Source organism: Uranotaenia lowii, unplaced genomic scaffold, assembly GCF_029784155.1.
Source record: "Uranotaenia lowii strain MFRU-FL unplaced genomic scaffold, ASM2978415v1 HiC_scaffold_150, whole genome shotgun sequence".
Taxonomy (NCBI): domain Eukaryota; kingdom Metazoa; phylum Arthropoda; class Insecta; order Diptera; family Culicidae; genus Uranotaenia; species Uranotaenia lowii.
In genome coordinates, this window is record NW_026597522.1 from 1 (window position 1) to 22,521 (window position 22,521).

The 22,521-nt window shown below is 39.8% G+C and overlaps 5 protein-coding genes across 11 annotated transcripts in view; 2 read left to right on the top strand and 3 right to left on the bottom strand.

The window, feature by feature from the left end:
- Positions 1 to 3,039: 3,039 nt before the first annotated feature.
- On the bottom strand, positions 3,040 to 9,193 carry LOC129759399 (hamartin). 3 transcript variants are annotated; one of them, XM_055756835.1, is made up of 7 exons: positions 8,655 to 9,193; positions 8,268 to 8,569; positions 6,741 to 8,081; positions 5,024 to 6,658; positions 4,810 to 4,967; positions 4,630 to 4,741; positions 3,040 to 4,565 (listed from the first exon to the last, which is right to left on the bottom strand). In XM_055756835.1, the coding sequence occupies exons 2-7, from the start codon at positions 8,359 to 8,361 to the stop codon at positions 4,240 to 4,242; spliced, it is 3,666 nt and encodes a 1,221-aa protein (XP_055612810.1). In that variant the 5' UTR covers positions 8,362 to 8,569; positions 8,655 to 9,193; the 3' UTR covers positions 3,040 to 4,239. The 3 variants fall into 3 exon arrangements, with proteins under 3 accessions (XP_055612810.1, XP_055612809.1, XP_055612808.1); XM_055756834.1 differs by having other exon boundaries at positions 8,268 to 8,573; XM_055756833.1 differs by having other exon boundaries at positions 8,268 to 9,193.
- Positions 9,194 to 10,727: 1,534 nt separating this feature from the next.
- LOC129759400 (translation initiation factor eIF-2B subunit alpha) lies at positions 10,728 to 12,110 on the top strand. Its single transcript, XM_055756836.1, has 5 exons — positions 10,728 to 10,880; positions 10,950 to 11,051; positions 11,115 to 11,484; positions 11,546 to 11,816; positions 11,875 to 12,110. Exons 1-5 carry the CDS (start codon positions 10,856 to 10,858, stop codon positions 12,019 to 12,021), a joined length of 915 nt encoding a protein of 304 aa, XP_055612811.1. The 5' UTR covers positions 10,728 to 10,855; the 3' UTR covers positions 12,022 to 12,110.
- Positions 12,058 to 12,901, bottom strand: LOC129759401 (ADP-ribosylation factor-like protein 6-interacting protein 4). Its single transcript, XM_055756838.1, has 2 exons — positions 12,548 to 12,901; positions 12,058 to 12,491 (listed from the first exon to the last, which is right to left on the bottom strand). The coding sequence occupies exons 1-2, from the start codon at positions 12,824 to 12,826 to the stop codon at positions 12,129 to 12,131; spliced, it is 642 nt and encodes a 213-aa protein (XP_055612813.1). The 5' UTR covers positions 12,827 to 12,901; the 3' UTR covers positions 12,058 to 12,128.
- Positions 12,902 to 13,223: 322 nt separating this feature from the next.
- LOC129759403 (THO complex subunit 1) lies at positions 13,224 to 15,695 on the top strand. Its single transcript, XM_055756844.1, has 4 exons — positions 13,224 to 13,363; positions 13,422 to 14,123; positions 14,209 to 15,183; positions 15,243 to 15,695. The coding sequence occupies exons 1-4, from the start codon at positions 13,322 to 13,324 to the stop codon at positions 15,606 to 15,608; spliced, it is 2,085 nt and encodes a 694-aa protein (XP_055612819.1). The 5' UTR covers positions 13,224 to 13,321; the 3' UTR covers positions 15,609 to 15,695.
- A 255-nt stretch (positions 15,696 to 15,950) lies between these two features.
- LOC129759402 (tyrosine-protein kinase Fer) overlaps positions 15,951 to 22,521 on the bottom strand; it is a 44,396-nt gene continuing 37,825 nt past the window's right edge. For all 5 annotated transcript variants that reach the window (XM_055756841.1, XM_055756840.1, XM_055756839.1 and 2 more), the window contains 5 exons: positions 18,669 to 18,866; positions 18,423 to 18,599; positions 18,056 to 18,359; positions 17,869 to 17,997; positions 15,951 to 17,734 (listed from right to left, as the gene is read on the bottom strand). In XM_055756841.1, the coding sequence (XP_055612816.1) occupies positions 17,406 to 17,734; positions 17,869 to 17,997; positions 18,056 to 18,359; positions 18,423 to 18,599; positions 18,669 to 18,866 (1,137 nt within the window). In that variant the 3' untranslated portion in view covers positions 15,951 to 17,405. The remainder of the gene's footprint in view (positions 17,735 to 17,868; positions 17,998 to 18,055; positions 18,360 to 18,422; positions 18,600 to 18,668; positions 18,867 to 22,521) is intronic.

Genomic DNA, 22,521 nt, shown 5'->3' on the forward strand with positions numbered 1-22,521 from the left:
CCCCTTCCCGTGATCCGATCTGGCCCAAATTTGGCATGAGATCTTGTACTAGGCCTAGGATCAATTTTAGCCTGCAGCGTATAACTTTTTCAAAAGTCGGGTCATTTGGGGCACTCTAGTGTGCAGGCATCTGTTTTCTATACATTGGAGTAATTTTTATGTTAAAATTTTCTTCTGTTTCCAAGAAAATGATTTTATTATAAGTGTTGTCTAAAACGCCGAACCTCAAACCGTGCGGGCTTAATGCGCCTATTTATGTTTTGAACAAAATTTCTGTTTTTTGGGTAATATTTCCGTATAATTTCATTGAAACTGCTAGAAAGTAATAATTTTCGTACGACAAAGCTGAAGTTTTATAAAAATCTATGTATATTATCATTTTATGGAATAAAACAAAAGTTAGGGTTGCCATACTATGGAGGCAGTACATCTATAAGAAAAACTTTATCAAATCTGTTTTTAGATCTTCAATTCTCTTTTAAGATGTTATTCAGAGCTTAGATTTGAAGGTTCAATGATAAAAATCATTTATTTATTCTATTTAACCTGTTATTTTTGGATGGAGGCATTTTACAAACGTGATGGGGGCCTACAAAAACACTGTATTATTCAACTATATAATCGTTATTAAACCTCCACAAAAGCTGAAATATGTTTAATTTCTAAAGTTCATTTGAGTAAGAAACAAAAACCATCCTAGTTTTTGTTTTAAGCTTCTTTATGTATAATTTTTAAAAGTCGAAATATTACATCAGAATGTATCAAAACCTTGTATGATTTTTTAAATTTTTTTGAGTTTGTAAATCACCCCCCGTATCACCCTCAAAATGCATTGGTCAGATAAGCTGTCTAATCAGCCATTTCATCAAACAGCCGTAGGGTCATTTAACCCGATAGGCCCATTTAGGAAACCTTTCCCCTATTCTTTACGGTTTGAAAGGTCTCAACGAGACTGGGAAAATTTATGAAGGGTCTAGAATATCTACCGTTTTACATTCAGGTCGTTTGGAAACTCGACTCAAGTGCGATACAAATACCCTTGCATGAAGTTTGACAGATCTTTAAGGCCTCAATCCAAATCAGGTGTCAGTTTCGATTATATGGCGTTTCAGAGATTGTCAATCAATGTAAGTAAGGATAGTTTTATGATAAGATTAATTAATCAGTCTGTATGATATTAAATTGTCGTAGACAGTGATCAATAAATAAATATCGCACGACTGAAGCAACCTGAGGTCGCAGCAAACTAGGACCCTCGAGCCATCCTGACGGACGATCGTGAAGTAATCAGAAGGTGAAAGCAGCACTTCGATGAACAACAGATCGGCGCACCTGCAGGAGACCAAGACTGTGGGGGAGTGTACATGGATGAGTGAAGTTAAGGAAGCCATCGCCATACAAAAAGCACAATCCGACTGGGAAGAATGTCATCGCAGCTGAACTCATCAAAATGAGCCCGAACAAGTTGGTCGATTGCCAACACCGGGGGATGGTCCGGTTCTGGGACACAGAACAGCTACGAGCTGGAGAACGAGTCGAAGACTTTATCTATCTCGGCTCTTGGCAGGAACGGAGTGTGGAGGCGAAGGATGAACCACGAGCTCGCGTTACTCCACGGCGACCCAGTACCCAGAAAATGGTGAAGGCTGGCCGGATACGGGGCAGGACATGTTGCGAGAATGCCGGACGACTGTCCTACAAAACAGATGTTCGCTACGAATCCGATACGAACGAGACGAGCAGGGGCGCAACGAGCATGGTGGTTAGACCAGCGTGATCTGGCGAATGTGGGATGTCCGAGAAATTAGAGAACGGCTGTCATGGACCGAGTGCATTTTAGGATCAATGTACATCAAGTTATGTCGTGAGAGGATTGACTATGAAAATAAAATAAAATAAAATAACAGCTGCCAGGGTGGAAAAATGGAAAGATAGCAGCAAATAGATTCGAGGGAAGTCATCAGGCCGGCTTGATGGAGGGACTACGATGGATCTACGACGGATCAGAACTTCACACTATGGCAAATCTTCCAAAAATGCCGTGTATACCAAGTCCCTACGCACCATCTATTCATCGTCTTCAAAACTACATTACGACACGATCTACCGTAACGAGCTATGGGAAATCATGGACGAGAACGAATTTTCCGGAAAGCTGCCTATACTGACCTAGTCGACAGATCGTCTGCGGCGGTGGAGGAGATCTATATCAAACTGAAACGCGAAGCAGTAAGGATTGGGTGGATGATTAATACGTCCAAGCCGAAGTATATGCTGGCCTGCGGATACGAAGCCAGCAGAGCCACTGGACAGGCGAGTGATAACAAAGTCATCATCGATGACGTCGAAAAGCTAGAGATAGCCGAAGACTTCTCGGCTCACTGGTTATCGCAGACAATGACACCAGCCGTGACTCCACAAGCAACTGCGGTCGAGAAGACTTAGCCCTCTTACGAAATGTGACCTGTGCATAAAGCTTATTAGACCGGTGGTCCTCTAGGAATTGGAAAGAATGACCATGGTGTTAAATTCCCGAAAAAAACGGCACGAAACCTGGATATTGCTCGAGGAGGATCTGCGTACACTAGAGCGACGAGTGTTAAGAACCTTCTTTGGCGGCGTGCAGGAGAACGAAGTGTGGGGCGATGGATGAACCAAGAACTCGCGCACCTCTGCGGCGAACTCAGCATCAAGCGAAGGCTGGACGAATACGCGAGGCAGGACATGTTACGAGAATACCGGACGATTGCCCTGCAAAACAGGTGTTTGCTGCGAATCCGATACAAGGTGGTTAGACCAAGTGGAGCGTGATCTGGCGAATGTGGAATGCCCGAGAATTTGGAGAACGGTTGCCATGGCCCTAGTTATTTGGAGGAATTATGTTCATCCAGCTATGTCGTGAAACAGAATACTAAATCAACCAAATAAATAAATAAGCTAGCTGTTTTTTTACTGTTCAGAAAACATTATCTATTTTTAATCAGAATGAAAGATTCTAACCTAATGGAACTTTTTTCACAAGTAAAAAAAATCTGCACATTTTGTTTCATAAACCGGAATTTATTGTAACTTTTTCGATCTCTTTCCTCGCCTACATTACCGGAAACAAACTCAGTTTCTTGATATTTTCGAATGAAAAAAAAAAAAATCAACGATGATGGATTTTTGCTGTCTGATATCAACTCAATTCGAATCCGTGTAAGTATGACTATATTATTCAATACAAGATGTCTAGTTTCGGGTTGACCGGTACAAAGATAGATGAAGATTTTAAAGTTCTGTTAAACTGTTGCAGTGTTTGATTTTATGTTTGTAACATTTCGGTAGTTCTACGAATCAATTATAGTTTGTATAAGATAGTGACGATCGATTTTGCAACTGCTATTTACAATAGCGCATTTTCTCCTTCCGTTTTCCAATAATTATATAATTTGTAGTATCTTTTACTTGTGTAACTATGTTCATCTGTGATTCCTCGCCGAATGCGACAAAGATTGTTCAATAGTGTTGTTTGTTTTATGTTTCGTTTTCTTAAAGATTAGTTAATTAACAACAAGGTGATTTTCATACTCTTCATTTTTTGTTTCGATTCTTTTTTATTATTATTATTAAAGCGATCTTCCAGTCGTTACCCCTTGATAACTTGACAAGCTTTCGGGGATGTATGTTTTTTTTGTATATCTTTAACAATGTCCACCAAGAGCTTGTTCGGCAAGGTAACACAGTCTTGTTTTGCGTTTTCCATAATGTACAATCCGACCGTTCGGTCAGGTGATTTTTATAACAGATCTTTGGACGAAAGAGCTCCGAAATTTAAAATAAAGTAGATATTTAAAAAAAACAACAAAAAAATATTTTTTTAAATGAAATGAGTTTAAAAAACTTTGTTTTTGACATTTATGCGGAAAATCATAATGAAAACTGTTGCTTTCTGTTCGTATGCAAATGTTTTAAAGTATTTCAATGTTCGAGAGGAAAAACGCCATCAAATGATGAATTCAACAGTTAATCGCTATAATAGCACAAACAATAAAAATTTGCCTCTATCCTTATGAACAAAGATAAGCGGCCGACGAGAGTATCAACGTTGATAGCCAACGCTAGTTGGTGACTTAGAAAAGATTCGACATTGATCTTTTGTTTTGTTTCCAGGTTGGTCCTTAGAAGAGACTGATATTATAAAAAAAAAATGGAAAACTGAAAATCGTTACCTCATGAGAATGAATGAAAAATCCAACTTCACAGCCGCTGACTTGGCCCAGGCATATCGCTGTCATGTAGGGGATGGTGGTGATGAGGGTGTTGATGGGATGACGGTAACGGTGGTCTTCCAGAACTGCTTCCCGAAGGACCACTATTATTATTGTCCATCACCATTCGAACGCCACCAGAGATTGTCGATGGACCGGCCGTTGTCGGTGTCGGAAGGTTGGAATCCATTTCGTGGTTATTGTTCACTCCTCCGGATTGAACTACCAGAGCAAGGTTGCGGATTTCCGAGAGTCCTTCGCTCGAGGCTAACGATATCGAAAGTGGTGAAGTGTGATCGAGACTACCGACCGCATCTGTGAAGGAACAACGAAACAGCCTTAATTTGACAACACAACCTGAAAATAGTTCTCAATTTACCTGTTTTATCGGAATCCGGAGAGCGGCCAGCATTGTTGATCTGGAGCTCCAAGATGGCTTCCTCCATGCGAATCACTATCGCTTTTTGTGCGTCATATTTACGTTCTAATGCCTACGGAAGCCCAAGAAAAAAGCTTTTAAATTTACTCAGAATTTTTTTTCAAAAAAAAAAAAACATACGTTGAATTGCTCTTTGTGTTCCTCCTTAACCGTCTTCAACATACGCTTTTGCATTGTTATCGTTTCATCACGCTTGTTTAACTGCAGTTCTAGCTCCGATAATCGTTCCTTGGCCGAATCCAGCTGGGCCGATTTCAATTCGACGCTGGATCTTAGATCTAAAAATGAGCCAAGATTAAAATTTCATTTCAAACTATGTAGACGTGTTCCGTACCCTTGACTTCCTCATAGTATGCTTCCTGAATCATCATAATCTCTATGTCACGTGCTTTGATATTATCTAACTCTTCAAGCCTTTCTTTGCACTTAAGTTGAATTTCTCCCATAAGAATCATCTCGCACTGCAGTTTAGTCAACTCGTCCCTATATTGTTGACCAAGTTCGGCCTTGTGCAAAGCCTGGTGCATTTCGTTTCTTAAATCGAACAATTCTCCCCGTGCCTGCTCGATTACGATCGACTGTTCCTTACGAGCTCGAGAATCATCAGCCAGAGCAACTTCCAATTCCTTTATCCGTGCTTGTTGTTCTTGAGTTTTCCTTAGCTCTGCCGCATAACGTTCCTTCAGATCGATAACATCACTCGAACTTTTGGTCCAATCCACGTTAATTCGTTTGCGCAATCCTGTGAGTTCAATGTTCAGTGAGCTGATTTCTTTGGTGAGTCGCGAAACTTGATCCTTAAGCATCTCATTGTTCTGTTCTAGCCCCCGAATAACCCGACTTTTGCCCAAAAGACGACGATTACGTTCAGCGTGAATTTCTCGGCGATGTTTTTCATACTGCAACTGTAGATTCAACAGGGTAAGATGATCGCGATACATATCTTCCACCCGACGAGGATCCCCCGATTCAGCGCGTTTTTTCACACATAGTTCTATGTACTGATCCAGCATCGTGTGCGGATCCAGACTTTTGTCGGTTTCTTTTTTGTCCTGAAGGCGTTTCATGGCAATGTCAGATTTGTATTTCAAATCTTCTTGCAGGATTCCGTACACAATCTGCTCATACGGCTGCGGATAGCTTTCGATCGTTTGTGTCCCACTGCTAATCAGTTGTTGTGGCATCGAACCATTTTGGCTGGCTCTTTGGGGAATTGAGCCCACTTTGGTTAAATTTTTACGAATTTCCTGGAACAGTACCATATTACGACGGGTGTGTTCCTCAGTCTTTTGTTCTTGCTTTTTGTTGAAATGAGTTGCTGCCGAGATGGCTTCCTCTTCCGACGGGCTACTTCCCATACTGCTATCGCCATTGGTTTCGACCAACGTTAGATCTTGCCTTTCCACAGCCATCGTTTTGGGATCTACTTTAAGCATGTACTTTTTAAGATCTGGCAAGGAATGTCTTCGTTGATGCTTCTTTGGTGCATCTGAACGAATTGTACTGCTTGCCGTGGCACTATTTTTAAGCATCATGTAACCGCCACTGGTATCGGCCGGAGATGTACCCGTACTGTAGCTGGGATCAGAATCTACCACGCACTGACTGTGCATCCGGTATCGCTGCCTTGTGAAATTGATCATAGATTGAGAATTTTTGAAATGAAGACCTCCGGCAGAGCATGGCGAGCCCTCTTCTTGGTCTTCGAAATCTTCTGCGTCGTACGCTTCCCTCATCGGATGTTGCACCGGAAGTGATTGCGATTGCAGTAGCTGATTGCTCTGTTGGGATTGAGGCTGCGGTTGCTGAACCATCGGTTCTTGCAGCAGGTGGCTGTTAATATCGTTAACTTCCTGATCTTCCTGAGTGCAATCGCCTTGGTTTATTATCAAAGGGGAATCGTAGCGCGGAGCCGTTCCACCGGGTGTAAGCTTCAAATTCGACACAAGCTGCGTAACTCGATTAACCTCTGTAAGAAAAAAAAACGAATTAGAGCTTTTTGTTTAGTTGTTTATAAGATATGCAAAAGGTTTCAAAAAAGACAGTCTTACCAAATGATGGCTGGTCAATGGGCAGCGGGCTTGAAGGTACGCTATTGCTGGTAGAAGTTCCCGTCGTGGCGGTCGAATTGGTCGAAATCTGTATGATAGAGTGATTTCTATCGTTTACCATTCTGAGTAGCTTTTGGGTTGTGATGACACTTTTTTCGTAACTAAAACCCGCATCTTTCTTGATTGGAGATGATGGTTGGCTTGTGTTGAACATAGCTCGGACCGTATTTGAGTTAACGGGAAATGGGCGAACTGGCTTAACGATATCTTTCATAGGGGTAGTTTCCGGCGTGGCCTCAACGGCTGCTTCCGGTGGCGAAGCCCCGTCAGCTGCCGGCAAATGTGGACCCGAGATAGATGGAATAGCATAGCTGGGTGTCGGGATCGGTGTATGTGGAACAGTTGATGATCCGGCAGGGGGAGGTGTCGGTTGCATCATGTTGCTAGGCGACCAGAACGTATTTTGGGCTGCTATTGTGCTGAGCTTCTGATCGGTCGATATTGTATTGAAATAGTTGACACTTGATTTCCACTGGAAATCGCTGGTGGTCGAGGGCTCTGAATCTGGATTTATTTCGAACGGTTTGGTAGGAGTGGCATAACAGGGACAATCCGAACCAAATAAAGGTTGTGTTTCCTGGGATTTATCCAAATAATCTAGCGACATTCGAGCGCATTCGTTGACCACATCATGAGGCTCCATGTTTTTCCAACGTACTTGACTTATTTCGCTATCCTTGTCTGAAAACACTAATCGCGGATGAATCTTGACCGTATCCAACAGCGGTTTGATGGTGTGCTGAAAGACTGCCTGTTTGTCCCCGCGATACTGTTGTTTCAAAAACGTTACAAAGTTACAAGGATACATGCCATACAATCGATTGAACAGCTCGTATAATCCAAACTGCAAATGAATCAGTTGATCTTCTGGTAAACTGACCGAGGTATTTCGATCAAATGTTGCCAGGTAGTTGAACACCTCGAATAAGTCCTGTACGTAACCTCCCATAACAAGAGGAATAACCGGTAACAAATCGATGATGCACAAAACCGCATTGATCAGGGGAATTATTTCTCGTTCAAGTCGAGACAATTTCAGCACCTCCTTCACCAGCTGATGTGAGCCAACTTTGTAAAGCCACGTTGGCCGCTTCTGGATTATGTGTCCAAAAAGTGTCAGAGCTAACATTTTATTCGATCCACTGCGTATCCAATCGGCCAATTTGTCCAAAATATACTTATCGTGCGGATGCTGTACCTTGACCAATATATCGACGATCCGGATCGAGGACGTCTGGCCGAAGTAGTCCATCATGCAGTGCGAGATCCATGTTTCGCGAGCTTAAAAATAAATGTGTCAATAAATCTAAGGACTTATTAGGCTTCTTAATAAGAAAAATGAGTATAATAATTTACTTGATTGCTTGAAAAAAAAAATGAATCTAAATTATGAGCTATTTCAAATGATTGTAAAAAAGTAATTAAAGCTACCAGATAAAAATGGTATCCTTTTCCAACAATACTTACTTGCTCCAAACAGCTCTGAGAATCGCTTCTTCGACTCGTCTACCAAAGTTAGATTATTTGACTCCAAATCGGAAAACAACTTCCCCACATCCATCTTTATAAAGTTGAGTTCAGCCGATAAACGCTCTACTATTATTACTTATCTGTGAATTTTATAATTCTTTCTGTAATATTCCGGATTCGATATTCTGCTGCTGGCTATGGTAGTTCCTTCTTCGTCGTTTCACTCTACGCCTTTCTAGTTCGTTACAGCGTGTTGCTATCATAGTTTTCCGATGGAAGTTTTGAAGATATCCCGGCTACTTCCTTCCCAGAAGGAAAGAGTAAATTTTCAATACAAACAGGTCGACTGAAAGATTTAGGGGTTTTTCGTAGAAAAGCACTTACAAACTCTTTCAATCTTGCATCACGACTGCGGTAATTTCACAGCAACTTGCACGGTACAGATCCTTAAATTTACTTCAGTGCAACGTGATCTTTGCGAATCCCAGAAAATTGCAATGGAGGAAAGTTATAATGGAAAAAAAAATCGCCACCGCCATTCAACCAGCGACGAAGAAAGAAAACAACACCGATTTCGTTTCAACACCTCCGAACCTCTTCTTTTCTATCAACAGCCGTAAAGTGGCAGCAGTAAATCCCTTCCTTTTTTCCTCCACCATAGAAAAAATCATACCACCTTTGAGAAAGCTTTTGTTTCCCTACGTGCGCTGCAAAACAGCCTGAAGAAAGGCAACGTTTTTCACCATAAGAACACTACCGTCGCACGAAAAAGCTTTTTCAAAAGGTGCTGCTCTAACTGATCTACACGAGCAGGTTCCTTCGGAGGCTGCAAATCCGGATTTCGCGGTCCAGACAGAAAATTCGTACGGCCTTGGACCTGATCGAAGACTGCACGGCCAGAAGTGACAGATGGCGAGGTGTTTTCTTCCTTTTTTTTCTCCGCGAGCGAATCAGCTGACAGACCCAGTGCTAAAAAGTCACTAGAAACGGGAGTATGACATTTGGCATAAAGCCATTTGGCATAAAACCATCTGGCATAAAAGCCATTTGGCATACAGGCCATTTGGCATGAAGGCCATTTGGCATAATTTCAGCTTACCGAGTGGTGACTGTTTGAATAAACTTGCAATTTTTTTTCCAATTTTACGGCGTTGCCGCAACATCGAGGATGCAGAGTGTGAGGCGGCACAAAGCCGTCGAGGCTCCCCAATCCAAGGTGGCCGTCGACCCGCCGTCGGAAGCGGCGGCCTTATTACATTGGTCTAGGTCTACTGGGGCCTCCTAGGTTTACGTGAAAAGTGAATCTCAACGTGACCACACGAAAAAAGAAATTATGCCAAATGGCTTTTAAGTCAAATGACATTTATGTAAAATGACTTTTATGACATTTTTTTCATTCATTCAAATATGAACACTCGTCGCGTGTACTTCTTATTCACTTTTATTATCCTGTAAATAATATAGTTATTAAAAGTGTCCGCATTTTATTCCATCCGAAACTTCTGCCCAACAATGCCAAAAGGCATTATGTCAAATGGCTTTATGCCAAAAGGCATTATGTCAAATGGCTTTATGCCAAATGTCATACTCCCAGTAGAAACACACGCTTAGCGTTTTTCAATCAATTTGATATATAAATTCGATTCTACGAAATATGGATAAATTTTTAATCATCTCCCCGCATCAAAATGCTTTCTCAATATTGTCCCATTCATCGAAAATTGGATGTCGTGCAATGTTTTGCGATCGCAGTTATCCATAAACAAAGGTTGACTGAAAAGCAGTTAGCTTGTAGAAATTTGACAGAATTAACACTGATTTGACAGGTCGCACAAATGTCGCAGTCATGAGTGCGCAGCTAATGCGCTGCGTATAATACTTCGTACGAATGCAATTTTGATGATGGCGCTACATTATATTGTTCAGCTTTGATAGCACAGTGAAACCGCACCTATGCCTTTTTTTTTATTTTCATTGTATTCATAGTATTTTGTCTATTTTTTATAATGATTCTGGAAGATTTTGGCGTTCAAAATTTGAATCTTCAACACATTCGTCGACATGGGACCCACTTCAAAAGAAATCAAAAGCTTATATGTATATGAGACGGATTCAATCTTTTTCATATGGGCTTTTCCCCCTCCAATAAATAAATAAAATAAATAAATAAATATGAATTTTCAAGTTTTTTGAGTTTGTAAATTCATAAAATTATTACCCTCAAAATGCATTGATATGTTGGTTTGTCAGCCACTTCGTCAAACGGCTGCAGGCATATATAGGAACACGTAATTCTACAACAGTTTTTTTTTATTAATACTAATTTCTTTTTGAGTTCAATTTCCTCAAATTTAAGTACCGAGTAATAATTTAAAATTAGGAAAAAATAGTTCTACTGTACTTTAGAATTAGCTTTAAATATTAATGTTTTTCGAAGGACCTTATTTTAGACTGTAGTTCAGTTTTGTTTTGATTCCTTTGGTTCTTCTGCGTGGAATTTCAGAAAGTTTTCACAATTTGCACAACAGATCACACGAATTTCGTAAATTTTAATTGATAAAAATAGTGTCTTAAAATAACTAGCAATGAAGCAGACAAGTGGAAAGTTTGGTAAATATTCAATATATTTTTTTTTTAATTTAAATTATTTTTTTATGAAAATTTTTGTTCGCTTTGAAGATGTGGAGCACTATTTTCTGGACATCCTCGAAAAGGACGATAGCTTGTCTTCCGGTATTGCGGCCATAAAAACACTGCTGATGGTTCTTGAAAAGACCAAGTGTAAGTAATTTGTGAAAATAAAAGAAAGCTTTAAACAATAATCATCATTAACACGTCAATTAGTCGACACCGTTCAGGAACTTCATTCAACTATCCAGGCCGCAGTTCAGACAATGCGAAACACCGATAAACCGATGACTTCGGTTGTTTCGGGGAGTGAACTGTTTTCAAGGTTCATTACGCTGGCTAAATTCGACGATAAAAGCATGGCCGAGGTGCGGCAAATTATGTTAAGTCGAGGCACGGCCTTTCTGCAAAAGTTGCTGGAAAGCAGAAACGTTATTGCTAAACAAGCTACAGGATTCATCAGCGATGGGTGTCGTATATTGACCCAGGCTCGTTCCCGAACTGTCCGAGATACATTGATACAGGCGGCTCGAATGAACAAGCGCTTTCAAGTCTACGTGACCCAGAGCTATCCGGATAAACAGGGGTCAGAAATTTTATTTGCTAGATTTAGGCACGTTTAATGGAATAATTTTTTTTAATTTTAGCGAACAAATGCAGAAAGAGCTTGAAGCAGAAGGGATTGAGTGTACAGTCATTCTGGATTCAGCTATCGGTTATGTTATGGAATCCGTCGATATGGTTTTTGTGGGAGCAGAAGGTGTGGTTGAAAGTGGTGGCATTATCAATCGCGTCGGAACTTTTACGATGGCAATGTGTGCGCGGGAAATGAAAAAGCCATTTTACGTACTGGTTGAAAGCTTTAAATTCAGTCGTCTGTACCCATTGAATCAACGAGATTTGCCAAATGACTACAAGGTGAGAAAGGAAAGCTTTTAAAAAGATGTTGTTTTTCGTTAAAAAAAATCCTTTTCAGTATTCTAAATCCAGTCTCAAAGATACGGAAAAAGCGCATCCGCTGGTCGATTATACGCCACCTGTCTACATAACTCTTCTTTTCACGGATCTCGGTATTTTGACCCCATCGGCTGTGAGCGACGAGTTAATCAAACTTTACCTTTAAGGAAGATTCTTTCAATTGAAGTTCGATATTCTGTATGTTAAAATACTTTTTTCTGATTCGAAAAAAAACCTTAAGTTATAAATAGCAAGCTAAGTCATTATTGTACGTTACCCAACGTTCCATCCGACAGTTTTTCGTTGAAACTCCGCCCCATCTCCTGTGGTGGCTTGTTTGTTGATTTCCTTGTGACGATCTCTGCTTACACATTCTTCGATAATTTCTCCATCTCCTTTGACTAGACGGGCCCTACCAGTTTCCGGATCAACTACCCTCCTAATAACGGATTGTCTGGCTTCGTATTCTTCTTTAGTTTCGGGCGCACGTGCCTTCGTATTCATCAAGTCCACCGGAACTCCACAATCGATTTTACTACTACATCCTTCAGTAAGTTTCCGCTGCCTCTTAGCTTCCTTGAGTTCCTTTTTTTGTTGCTTTTTCAAACGCTTCTCAGCCTTTCTCGCTTCTTTTTCCTGTGGAATCATCAATCATTCGAGTTATCAAGAAAGGAGAGTAAATTAAAACTAACCTGTTTCTTCACGGCCTTTCGCAGACGTTTGGCTTCCCGGCGTTGCCGTCGGGCTTCTTTCTTTTCGGCCTTCTTCTGTTTGCGTCGTTCTTTTCTCTCAGCTCGAGCTAATTTCCTGGACTTTTTACGTTCCGGGCTGCTGCTGCTGCTTCGAGAACTTCCTGAGGAGCTGCTGTTGCTGCTACTTCTAGACGACCGGGACGAAGACGAACACGACGACCCACTCGAATCTTTCCGTGACCGCCGCTCGGATGTGGACCGCTTGCGACTGATTTTCATCGGAACGAATTTCCGGAAAAATGTTGCGAATTTACAATATTTAGATCAATAAAACGTAAACAAACGCCGAAAGATTTAAGGGTGGTATTAATTCAAAATTTCTCTGCAAGGACCAGTGCTAAGAAAATGGGACTGCACGTTCAATGCTATCCAGTCAACCTGGACCACTTCGATGACTAACGAACTGAAAAATCCCTAATTTTTCAATGAGCCAGAAAACTACCAAAAACTCATGGTCGTTAAAAATTTATAAATATAATTAATTTACAGGGCATTAGGATTTTTTGCTTCAAAATTTTTGGTCTAAATTTCAGCAAACAAAAGAGCTGTAATTATGAGTGAAAATATCGCTCAGTTTGTAGAAGTTTTATTCAGTGTATTTTTTGTTTGATCTCGCACGAAAAACAACACCTTCGCGTCGTTTTTATCGGTTCGCGAGTTCGCGTGTGATTTAATTGATTTTTCCTGGTTTTTCCTCAAAGATTTGGCTAGAAAATGAGTACTGCCAATTTTCTAGCCTTGCTGGAGCAGTTTACGGTATAATACTTCTCAATAATTATTCCTGTCCACCTACTTAATGCCTAACAAATTTCAGAGCACCGTAAACAAATGCTTCAAAGTAAACAGTATCGAACAGCTGAAGGCGGATTATGAGGCTGTTAAAAGTTCCGGCGAAAGTGAGAAAAAACCGGCTCTCCATCAGGCTTTTCGGGACTTGCTTCTGCTGAAATCGGATGACATTCCAGCCATCGAAGCGTTCATCCAGTTTGCAGTTGCGGCCTGCCGACAGGAAATGACGTCGCCCACCATTCCGGTGGTTCTGCTTGGGGACATATTCGATGCAGTTACGATCGACAAATGTGAACAAATTTTCACCTACGTGGAAAACAACGTTGCAACCTGGAAGGAGGAGTTTTTCTTCACCGCTTGCAAACACAATCTTCTGCGGATGTGCAACGATTTACTGCGAAGGCTTTCTCGATCCCAGAACACGGTATTCTGCGGGCGGATTTTATTGTTTTTGGCCAAATTTTTCCCGTTCAGTGAACGATCCGGCTTGAACATCATTTCCGAGTTCAATTTGGAAAACATTACCGAGTATGGTGTGGAGGGAAGCGAAATGGGCGATCCGCTTGATACTGGAAGTTCGGAGGAAAACGGAAGCAACGGAATGGCTGGCGAAATGAACCAGCTTAAAATTGACTATAATTTGTATTGCAAATTTTGGGCGCTGCAGGACTTTTTCCGTAATCCCAATCAATGCTACAACAAAGTGCAGTGGAAGATGTTTTCTGCGGTAAGAATTTAAGTTTCTTTTTTCTTAGATAACTCTTTCCCCCAGTGGGTATTTACTTTATGACATGCTTCCTTTCTTATTTCAGCACGCCGGAAGCGTTTTGTCGGCTTTTAGTAGCTTCAAACTCGAAGAACCGAGATCATCATCCAAGAATAAAAAAACATTCGGTTCATCATCCAGCCCCATGGACATCCCACCTGAAGAGCAGATAGGCGAATCGGGTCACTTTTTCGCCAAATTTCTGACCAACCCGAAGCTGCTCTCATTGCAGTTGTCCGATTCTAACTTCCGTCGATCAGTACTGGTGCAGATGTTGATCTTATTTCAGTATCTGAATTCTACTGTTAAATTCAAAGCCGAAAATCACTGTCTAACAGTTCAGCAAGTGGACTGGCTTAAGGAAACGGAGGCCACTGTATACAAATTGATCGAAGAATCGCCTCCTAATGGTGGAAAGTTTGCCGAATCCGTTCGGCACATGCTTGCTCGAGAAGAGCTCTGGAACAGCTGGAAGAACGAAGGCTGCAAAGAGTTTAAACGTCCGGAAGTAAATGCATCTACATCAGCCACACCTGGTGGTACAGCCGAAGAACCGGCACCGACCACAACCGTAACCCGCACCGCTATGAAACGACCGCGACGCGCATTGGGAGATTTAATTCGAGATTCCACCAAACAGGGCAAATTTTTCATGGGTAATCCGGAACTGACACGTCTCTGGAACACTTGCCCGGATAACTTGCAGGCTTGTAAAGGAGACGATAGGAATTTCCTTCCCTCGTTGGAAGCTTATCTGGATGGTTCCAAGGAGAAACAGGATCCATCGTTTGAATGGCGAGCTTTGCGTTTGTTGGCCAGACAATCGCCGCACTTTTTCACACTGTTCAACAGTCCCTCGTATAAGGTGGCAGATTATCTGGAAAGCGTGAGAAGAAAAATACAGAAGGACAAAGTCGACGTCAAACAGGAAGTGATACCGGAAGACACTCCGACGCGGATGGAACATAACGAAGCGGAAAACGATGCCGAAGCATTCGTAGCCGAAGAAGAAACGGATCAGGTAACAATAGTAACAATCACGCATCATACTTTAAATTATTAGAATTTACTTCATCTCAGATGGATTCGGAACTGTTAAAAACGGAGCAGCTTACCCCGGAAGAGAAGAATACGCACAAGACCATCACCGTGAGCAAGGAACAAATTGCCGAGCTGTCTCCCATCATTGGCAAGGATTGGAAACGACTCGGTACGAAGCTCGGCTACGGGAAGGACGAGATCCAGTATTTTGAGTCGGAGAATGCAACGGTGGCGGACCAGTGCCGCCATCTGCTGCAGGTTTGGTTCGAAGACGATGTCGATGCCAGCCTGGATCAGCTGGCCTACATCCTGGAGGGACTGGAAATGCTGCCGGCAGCTGAGGCTGTCAAAAAGTTGATTTCCACATTCAGCGACGATAAGGTGGAGGAAATATCGGATGATTGACGCTTTCAATTGTCATTCTAAAATTCATTCAAGGTGAGAATAAATCTTCTCGATGTGTTAAAAATGAAGGAAAAAAACGATTCTTTGAAAATAATTGATTTTTTGTTAGATATCATCAATTTCTTGCTACACTGTTTTTTTTTAAATATTCCCTCAAAAATGGTTCAAATTTCAATTTAAATTATTCTGTTCGTTAGTAAACCAATTTTTTTTCTAGAAAATAACTACTTTACAAAATTTTATACAGTTTTTCTATTTGTTTATATTTTTTAACAGAAAACTTAAAAAAAATTTACTCCTTGGACGGAATTGTGATATTTGGCTTTGATTGAAAAGTCATAATTTCTTATAAAATATTTTAATAATGCATGTAAATAGAATTACAATTTTCCAATATTTAGTTGTTGATACTACCATCCAAGGTCTCAGAAAACTGTCACCAGAAGGGACAACCAACGAGGATCTGAGACCGTAATGTTCTATTATAGGCATTGTTCGAATATGCTGTAAACCTTATATCGCAAGTCTCGCGCACACACAGCTGAAAGTGTTGCAATTTCCGATATTCATTTTTGTTCTTAGCTAACTGAAAGTTTAAAACTGAATGTTCACAACACTTTTGATAAAGGGTTTAAAACTCATTCGAATGAGCTGCTGTAATAAAACCATTGCTCATCGTGTCAAAATCATCCTTTATCGATTTGTTTCATCATTACCTATCAGTTTGCATGTTTGGAAACCATTCGCGCTATGTTGATGTATCGAAGGCTGTAAGACTTAGTTTCAATATATAGTAAGCTGCATACAAAATTGTGTGCGTCCTGTAAGCTTGATTTGTTGTTCGAATATTATTAGACGTAGTTTCTAGTCCATATCTGCAGATGCGAATTATGCTTCCAAGTTAACAGTTGAGCCACTTGAACGTTGTGTGCGCCATATTTCGTATTACAGGGCAATTAAAAGTGTACTAGAATTTTTACAAAATCTAAGAAGCTAACATTATAACCTTAAATAACGATAAAATTTCTCATCACAAAACGTTTCAATTTTTCGCTTTCTACTCGCGCAGCCAGCCATCAACCATTCATTATCTACCTAACGCTAAAGGCTTACTATTAAAAGATCACTTTTCACTGTTGTTTTCTTATAACTTTTCTTTTGATTTGGCCACATTCAATAATCCGAACCACTCGATATCCCCTTTTTTAACAATCTCTTTTATTTGCGATTTCTTCTCGATCCGCTGTTTCAGTTGCACAACTTAAACAGGCATCCGGCTAAAAAAAATAAGTAATCTCTAAATTTAAAACACATTCTAAAAGCTTAGCATTAAACGCTGTGTTGTGTACATTAAAAGTGGACTGAATAGGCTCCTTTAAAATAAACAAATCTACAAAGAAAGAATACAGGTTTCGTTGAAACAAAACGTCGTGGCAGCCAACTTCATGCAGATTAGATATTGAGGAGTACTGCAACATTTATTGGAATTATTTGTAAGCATAGCTCGAAGAATTTTACGTTTATGGCATCTCTCATTGTCGTTTCGATTAATTCAATAAATGAAAGCCTTTGCATGTATCGTGGGTACATTTTCGTAGTTGAATCGAACATGAACGATTTGGTTATCTGAGCATATAGATACTATTAGCCTTTGACATCAGCTGTGCTCTTCGCTACCACGGCTCGGGAGCAAAAATAAACGGGTACTCGTTTCCGGTCACGACCACCGGATCGTATTTTGCGTGGTTTTGTGGCACAGGAAACGCACCTAGACGGTCGACCACCGGCTGGTCTTCGCTAGTCCTTGGTGCAAAGCATCAATGCATCGACAACGGTATAGATCTCATCAAAGTGGGGCCTATTCTCCGGCTCGTAGGACCAGCATTTGAGCATCAGTCGGTACATTTCCGGTGGGGTGTTTTCCGGGGCTGGCATCCTGTAGCCTTCGTCGATTCGTTCACGGGCACGGGAATTGCTAAGTCCCGAGTACGGCGTGTCACCGTGGCTGAAGATTTCCCACACTAAAATGCCGTAGGACCAGACGTCGCACAGTGAAGTGTACTTGCCGAAGTTGAGCGCCTCGGGAGCGGTCCACTTGATCGGGATCTGTTTCATGCCACCGGAAACTGGGAAAAACAAAAAAAAAACACGTTTCGCATTATTTGCATAGATGGTGCTATTCTTTGAAACCAGTTCTATATAAAAGAAGTGGACTAATATTGCTACCCTACGGGACAAATACCGTTTTGAATGGGCTCACCTATATATTCTTCCTCTTCTCGGGACATTCCAAAATCGGAAATTTTGACAATGTTTTCACTGCCTATGAGGCAGTTTCTCGCGGCTAAATCCCGGTGGATACAGTTTTTGGACTCTAAATATCGCATTCCTAAATTTAAAAAAAAAAAATTAAAACGCTGCAGGTTAAAAAATAGCGAATTTATTACCCGCAGCAGCATCCCGGCACATGGCCATCAGTTGCTTTTGACCCATGGTGGCCGAGTTCTTGCGCAGGAACATCAGTAGCGATCCCCCGGAAACCAGCTCCATCACGATCATGATCGGTTGCTTCTGAACGCAGATTCCGATCAGCTTGACGATGTTCGGATGATCGTACTGCTTGAGAATTCGACCTTCCTGCAGGAATTTGCGTTTCTGCTCCTCGGGCAGCGTCATTCGACATGTTTTGACAGCCACCAGCGTGTTCTTCGTTGACTTGAGCTTCGCCTTGTACACATCACCGAAATTTCCCTATGAAGATCATCGATAGATAAGTTATTGCTATAAGGCTGTTTAAAATATAGTTCGTCTTACCCGCCCAATCTTATCTAACAGTATCACATCGTCATTGCTCAGTTCCCATCGTTCCCTCAATACCGGCTTTCGTAAAACTGCACCGGAACGGCCAGTAACAGGCAGTTCCGATTGATACTGATGGATGATCAACTCTTGGATGCTAGGAAATGCTGGTCCTTCGAACCGGAAATGACCCTAAAATTCAGATCAGATCAGACCAATTTACTCTTATTCACTCACCACCGCTTCACCCCAAAAACTCACCTCGGCCGTCGTTTGCACGATGAAGTGCTTGTGTCCGTTCCAGCAGACACTGAGCACGGTTTGGCTTTCATCGTTCCGGGTCGTCTCGCGGACCAGAAAATCTCCCTCGTTCCGTAGCAATCGAACAACCTCCTCCCGTGGCAGAACCCCGTGGAACCATTCCTCCTCGTAGAGTGGCCGGTTGGTCGATAAAGTCATCTACCGGAGTGGAAGTCAATGTGTCGTTTGCAAAATGTCGCGTGCCGCCCAGTTCGTTCACCCGTTTTCATCGTCATTTTGTGAATGGGTGGCGTGCAGGATTGCAATCAAAGTCAGGGGGAGGAAGAAAAATACAAAATACAAAGCATTAGATATCGCAATCTTTATCGGTTTGATCCTAAATAACTGAGGCTGGCATTTTGGTGTACAAAATGATGCGATAAAATACGTGTTGATACTAGAAATATACATAGGATACTAATCTTGTAAATGCTAGGTGAAATAAGCGATATGAAAATGTACAAAAGTATGAAATTAAACAATTGAAAATCAAAATTTTTCAACAAAGATAGATTAAGATTAGATAGAAAATTTAAATTACATTATTAACTAAGATTCGGGTTGTGAAATAAGACTTAAGTTTTGGGTTTGGACAAATTTTCAGACGTTTTTTTCCAATTCAGGTTGTGTGAATGTCCATTAGGGTGGTCGACAAATGGTTCATGTTGAATTCAGACAACCGACCAGATCATATAAATTTTGTAGATTGGCCCAGAAAACTGACCTGTGCAAAATTTTGGCTCAATCGGACTTGATTTAGTGGTGCCTCAAAGCGCTCGAAGTTTCGGTTTTTTTGACGCCTCAAAAATCACCAAAGGGAGGACCAGAAATCGGAAAAACCAAAATTTTAATTCTGATACCAAATAACTTAAAAACGAATAAACATCGAAATCTGGTGTTATCTCGAATTTTTTTTTGTCTAAAATCGACTGTAAAATTTAAAAAATTACCTAAGGAAATTCGCATAATCGAAATTTTAATTTTGATACCAAATGGCTTAGAAATGCATGAAACGTCGAGATCCGGTATTACTTTGAAAATATTTTTGACAAACAAAATTGACTGGACTACTGTTTTCCGGAAAACCGTTCTGTTTTACAGAAAAACGACTCAAAAAGACGATTTTTTGACAATTTTTTTTAAATAGCACCAGATCTCGACGTTTCATGCATTTTTAAGCATCAAAATTAAAATTTCAATTTTCCGAATTTTCTTTAGCCTCCCTTACGTGTTGTTTTTTAAAATAAAAAGTCGATTTTTGAAAAAAAAAAAAAAAGATAACACTAGATTTTGATGTTTAAAGCATTGATTTTTTTGGTTTCAAAATTGAAATTTCGATTTTTCCTATTTTCTTTGGACCGTCCCCACTTTCATGATTTTTGAGGCCCAAATAAGAACAGGTCAGTTTTTTGGGCCAATCTAAAAATGTATATGGTCGATTTTGAAAATCCGATCATGAATTTTTTTCTACATCCATTGCCATAATGTAGGTTTGCCATCCGTTCCGCTGACGAGGGGTAATCCCCCATTGTTTTTAAATGTCCCGTTTTTTTCAACAATGTTTTCGAACTCAAAATAAGGTTTCCTGACCTAATTGGATTTAGTTTCAATATTCAAACTTCACAACACACAAGTAAAATATCCCGAGCAGACTTTTTTTTTGGCAAAATAACACCTGATTCTGCTATTATGCCTTGATAGCAAAATATGGTATCATTTTGCCCGAATAAAAGTGGTACAATGCCAAAATTTAGGTCTCACTGTTCATATACGGATACCTCGATTAGACTAAGTGTAGGTTTTATTGAAACCCTAATGATGCCTTGTTCCGGCAACGTTTTTAAACGAGTTTTGAGGGCATAATGAGGCCATTTTAAGGTATGATTTATTGCCAAGTTTGGCATCGTAATGCTTAAAAAAAAAAGTATACCAAAAAAAGATGCCTAAACGAGGTATTAGGAAGCTTTTATTGAAAGTAAACTTTCCCATTACTGTGCTATCTCTCAATAAAAAACGATACCCAAATTTTGACACTGTGCCACTTTTCTTAGGGCAGAATGATACTAAATTGAACATTCACGGCATGATAGCATAATTTAGTATTATTTTGCCATTAAAATCTAATCGGATTAGGTATTGATGCAAATCAACTCTTATTATGCAACAAAAAAAAAAAAAAAAGAAGAAAAACGAGAGATAAATGTAAACTTATCATCAATTTCAAAACAAAAGCTAGCCAGATTAGGCGATGGATGCTTAAAATTATGTGCTTACGCAATTAAGAAACCCCACGAGATTTGATTTTGTATGAAATATCATTTCTTCAATAATGCACCTCTTCTCATCCGTACATATTAGGAGATTTGATTTAAATTTTAAAGAAATGTATGTAGTACAAATTTCATATCATTTTTCAAGAATGTAAAAAACGAGATATTAATCGATCAAACTTTTTTTTTTGTATTTTTTTTATTTGTGCAGAACGGATCAATTTTTATGGAACAAGATATAACTTTTTAAGTTGTATGCAAAACTCATGAAATTTATAAACTCAATGAAATTTCATGAAACATTTCGTTTGTTATTGTATCTTCCAAGTTTTTGTTTTTTCCAAGCTTGTTTTTATGTGTGACTTGCAATTTAACTTTGTTTTTTTCCTATTTGCAAACATGATGAAAATTAGCAAAACATTTAAAAAGCATTTTCATAAGTCAAAATAACCTTTTCAAAAATAAGTAGGGGAGAGGGGGGTATCATGAACCACTTTTTTTCTTTGCTTCATAACTTCTTTATTTTAAAAGATAAAAAGAAAAAAAATAAATGGAAAGGTTTTCTACATTTCAAGGTATCATTAGGCATTTTTTACTATTTTTTAACTACATTAATTTCCCGAGTTTTGATTGTTTTAAAAAAAGTAATTTTTTTTAGATTTTGAAAAACTGTGGGAAAACGTGGGTCACCACATTTAAATTGACTAGATAACGTGCAAAGTTTATGAGTTGACCCAAAACTGAAATTTCATAACTCATTTAGTTATTTTAAAGCAATTGCAGATGAGGAAATAAAAAAGAGAGTCGTGTATGATCGAATAGATTCAAAAACCTGGCTCGCTAACGTTTTGGCAAAATTCCTTATATAAGATTTTTTTTCGTCTCTATCGCATTAGAAAAGATGGACAAAGCGTTTTTCATAATTCTTCATTTTTTCACTTTACAGATAGTAATAACATCTTTTAAGTTCCAAATGTGTATAAAAACACCAAAATATAGGTGGCCCAAGATACCCCACAAGCAATGATTTGCAAATTGGTTGCGTTTGTGTGACTTATTGATGTTTAATCAAAAATTCCTTTTCTACGTGAAAGAACATGACAAAACTAATATCATAAGCGTATGAGCATATTTTTGCTATGTACTTCAGGTCTCCCACGGATGTAATTTTACAGGTGCTTGTTTAATTATGTAAATACATTTTTTAGGCTAGTTAAACAAAAGAAACAGCGACGACGATGACAGTTGAATTGAGATTTTTATCTCAACACACAGCTGAGATATTTAGAGTGGCCCACGTTACCCCACTCTCCCCTATTAAATAAATGTTATCCTTGATTAACTCTTTCGATAGCAACCTAGTCTTTTAAAAGGTTTGTGTTGAGAAGCTCTTCGATGGCAACTTACTATTTTTACAGCATGATTTAATTTTTGTTTTTGATTCAATAAAAGTTCTTTTAACGATTGTATCCCATTTACCCGAAAACTTTTGCACAGAATGAATTTTCCTCAGAATGACAAATACTCGAAATAAAACCCCAGAA

Bases quoted from the DNA above. Each gene is read 5' to 3' on its own strand.
- LOC129759401 (XM_055756838.1), bottom strand. From the start codon at position 12,826: ATGAAAATCAGTCGCAAGCGGTCCACATCCGAGCGGCGGTCACGGAAA. The intron at 12,492-12,547 runs GTTAGTTTTAAT...ATGATTCCACAG, and splicing joins GAAAGGCCGTGAAGAAACAG to GAAAAAGAAGCGAGAAAGGC.
- LOC129759400 (XM_055756836.1), top strand. From the start codon at position 10,856: ATGAAGCAGACAAGTGGAAAGTTTG. The intron at 10,881-10,949 runs GTAAATATTCAA...TTCGCTTTGAAG, and splicing joins GCAGACAAGTGGAAAGTTTG to ATGTGGAGCACTATTTTCTG. The intron at 11,817-11,874 runs GTGAGAAAGGAA...AATCCTTTTCAG, and splicing joins ATTTGCCAAATGACTACAAG to TATTCTAAATCCAGTCTCAA.
- LOC129759399 (XM_055756835.1), bottom strand. From the start codon at position 8,361: ATGGATGTGGGGAAGTTGTTTTCCGATTTGGAGTCAAATAATCTAACT. The intron at 8,082-8,267 runs GTAAGTATTGTT...TTTATTTTTAAG, and splicing joins CTCAGAGCTGTTTGGAGCAA to CTCGCGAAACATGGATCTCG. The intron at 4,566-4,629 runs GTAAATTGAGAA...GTTCCTTCACAG, and splicing joins TCCGGATTCCGATAAAACAG to ATGCGGTCGGTAGTCTCGAT.
- LOC129759403 (XM_055756844.1), top strand. From the start codon at position 13,322: ATGAGTACTGCCAATTTTCTAGCCTTGCTGGAGCAGTTTACG. The intron at 14,124-14,208 runs GTAAGAATTTAA...TTCTTATTTCAG, and splicing joins AGTGGAAGATGTTTTCTGCG to CACGCCGGAAGCGTTTTGTC. The intron at 15,184-15,242 runs GTAACAATAGTA...ACTTCATCTCAG, and splicing joins CCGAAGAAGAAACGGATCAG to ATGGATTCGGAACTGTTAAA.